Genomic DNA, 2,293 nt, shown 5'->3' on the forward strand with positions numbered 1-2,293 from the left:
TCTGAAGGCAAAAGGGGGTCCAACCCGTTACTAGCATGGGGTACCTAATAAAGTGGCCGGTGAGTGTATATTATATTAGTCTCTATATTAGATTGTATTAGTATCTCTTCATTTTAACCCACTGTCGTCCTCTTTTGAAAAAAGTCTCTGAATGAGAAATTTGGGTTTCCTTCAACCAAATAGTAAAAATAAAAAAGTTTCCATCCGACGCTCCTCACACGTTGCATAACTCATCAGGTCCCTGGTCTCATTGAATTTGGGAGTTTTGTTTAATTTACAGTATTTTAAGGGAAAAAAAAGATTTAAGAACGCTGTAAAAAGTGAGAGAAATGTAGAGAAAAACAACAAAACGTCGAAAAAACCGAAATAATCAACAAAGCCGTTTTAAAAAGTGAGAAAGAACTTCAGGAAAAGCTAGAAAATGTCGAAAAAGTGATAACAAATTTCGGAGAAAGATTCAGAAACTTCAACCCCCCCCCCCCCCCATGGTCTCCTGAGTTTAAATAAAGGTCGTATGAAGGACATTCGGACGTCTTCTTCTTACCTTTTGCAGCTGGTTGATGCACCTGAGGAGAAGCAGACACACCAGGTTAGATGGGGGCGTGGGAAGGGGGGGGCGTTAATCATCTATCAGGTGCATCATGGGAAATGTAGGATGTTTTTTGTATGAAAATATATTGCTGGACACATTTTTTTATTAGCCCTGAAACTCAGGAACAATTCTGAAAAGCAAAATATTTGGTAGGTAATGTCCCAATTTCCCCACTAACGTTCCCCTCTATCCAGTGAATTATCAAGGGTATCTCAGATTTTTTGGGGGATTATTCCAGTCTTTTCAGGGATAATCTAGATTTTTCCAATTTTTTTTTTTTTTGTATTAAATTACAATTAAGATTTAAATAACATTTATTTAAAAAAAAAAACTGACTTTGAAAGGAAAGGAAAGTTTTATATTTTGGAAAACATGTCAGCCCCCCCCCCCCCCCCCCCCCCCCCCCCCCCCCCCCCCCCGTAAACAGGCATTGTGTCCTTGCTGTTGCTATGGTTTCTGTACAGAGACACACGGCGTTGATCGGGGAGTTCGAGGGGAATTGCACCTCGATGGCCAGCTCAGCTGTTTCTTTCTTATTCAGATCTGGCTGAGGAACAACTTTCTCCAGACCCTGAGAGATCCACGCCATCATCCCTGTACTGTAAAAACAAACAAAGTAGTGATTATTTACATGGAGTCCGGTGGAGATATGCTGCTCTATACATGCTAAAAGTAGTGATTATTTACATGGAGTCCGGTGGAGATATGCTGCTCTATACATGCTAAAAGTAGTGATTATTTACATGGAGTCTGGTGGAGATATGCTGCTCTATACACGCTAAAAGTAGTGATTATTTACATGGAGTCTGGTGGAGATATGCTGCTCTATACACACTAAAAGTAGTGATTATTTACATGGAGTCTGGTGGAGATATACTGCTCTATACACACTAAAAGTAGTGATTATTTACATGGAGTCTGGTGGAGATATGCTGCTCTATACATGCTAAAAGTAGTGATTATTTACATGGAGTCTGGTGGAGATATGCTGCTCAATTTCTTTTGTTTCTATCAGACAGAAAAACACGGGAAACAGGGTCCAGATTGAGAAATATGGGAGTGTTCATTTAAAGTGATTGACGGACAAATGAAGGTGAAGAAGCAAAGTAGGTAAAGTAACTTTTAGGATTGTTGTTTTGTTTTCTATCAACAGTTAATGGAGCTGCTCACTATTTGGCATTCTGTCCTATGACAGCTTTGTATTAAGCTGCTCAGTATTTGGCATTCTGATTGTCAATTTGCTTGTAAAGCAGCTTACTATTTGGCAAACAGCATGTTGAAAGGTGGATAGAGCAGCTCAGTATTTGGCATCCGGCCTGCTGACTGGTTTTAGAAACAGCTCACTATTGTGTGTCTGCGTGTGGACTGGTCAACAATTAATTAATTAACTAAAATAGTTAAAACTCTTTTGGGTCCTTCAGACCACAATCAAAGCGACCGCAAATCTACAAATTGTCTCGGTTTTTGTCTCATTTTGTTGACATTTTAACCCTCCTGGTGTCTTCAGGTCTAATCTGACCCCTTTCCAAAATGTTTCCATGTCAGAAATTTAGGTTTCTTTCAAACTAATTGTCCAAAAAACGTGATGTTGATGACAGATGTTTAGCATCAAGTGTCTGATATCATTATGGGATGGGACCCTATAGAGAGACAACATTATGGGATGGGACCCTACAGAGAGACAACATTATGGGATGGGAC

At 39.6% G+C, this 2,293-nt stretch overlaps 2 protein-coding genes across 2 annotated transcripts in view; one reads left to right on the forward strand and one right to left on the reverse strand.

Annotated features, from left to right (window-relative positions):
• Nucleotides 1–1,187, reverse strand: part of LOC117956111 (cyclic nucleotide-gated cation channel beta-1-like) — a 27,901-nt gene extending 26,714 nt beyond the window's left edge. The window contains exons 1-2 of the mRNA XM_034891030.1: nt 1,098–1,187; nt 545–566 (exon numbers count right to left, since the gene is read on the reverse strand). Of these exons, the coding sequence (XP_034746921.1) occupies nt 545–566; nt 1,098–1,184 (109 nt within the window). The 5' untranslated portion in view covers nt 1,185–1,187. The remainder of the gene's footprint in view (nt 1–544; nt 567–1,097) is intronic.
• Nucleotides 1,188–1,679: 492 nt separating this feature from the next.
• The window catches only part of LOC117956164 (WD repeat-containing protein 88-like), a 7,381-nt gene continuing 6,767 nt past the window's right edge, over nt 1,680–2,293 (forward strand). The window contains exon 1 of the mRNA XM_034891132.1: nt 1,680–1,698. Coding sequence (XP_034747023.1) covers nt 1,680–1,698 — 19 coding nt within the window. The remainder of the gene's footprint in view (nt 1,699–2,293) is intronic.

Source organism: Etheostoma cragini, chromosome 1 (genome assembly GCF_013103735.1).
Source record: "Etheostoma cragini isolate CJK2018 chromosome 1, CSU_Ecrag_1.0, whole genome shotgun sequence".
NCBI classification, from domain to species: Eukaryota; Metazoa; Chordata; class Actinopteri; order Perciformes; family Percidae; genus Etheostoma; species Etheostoma cragini.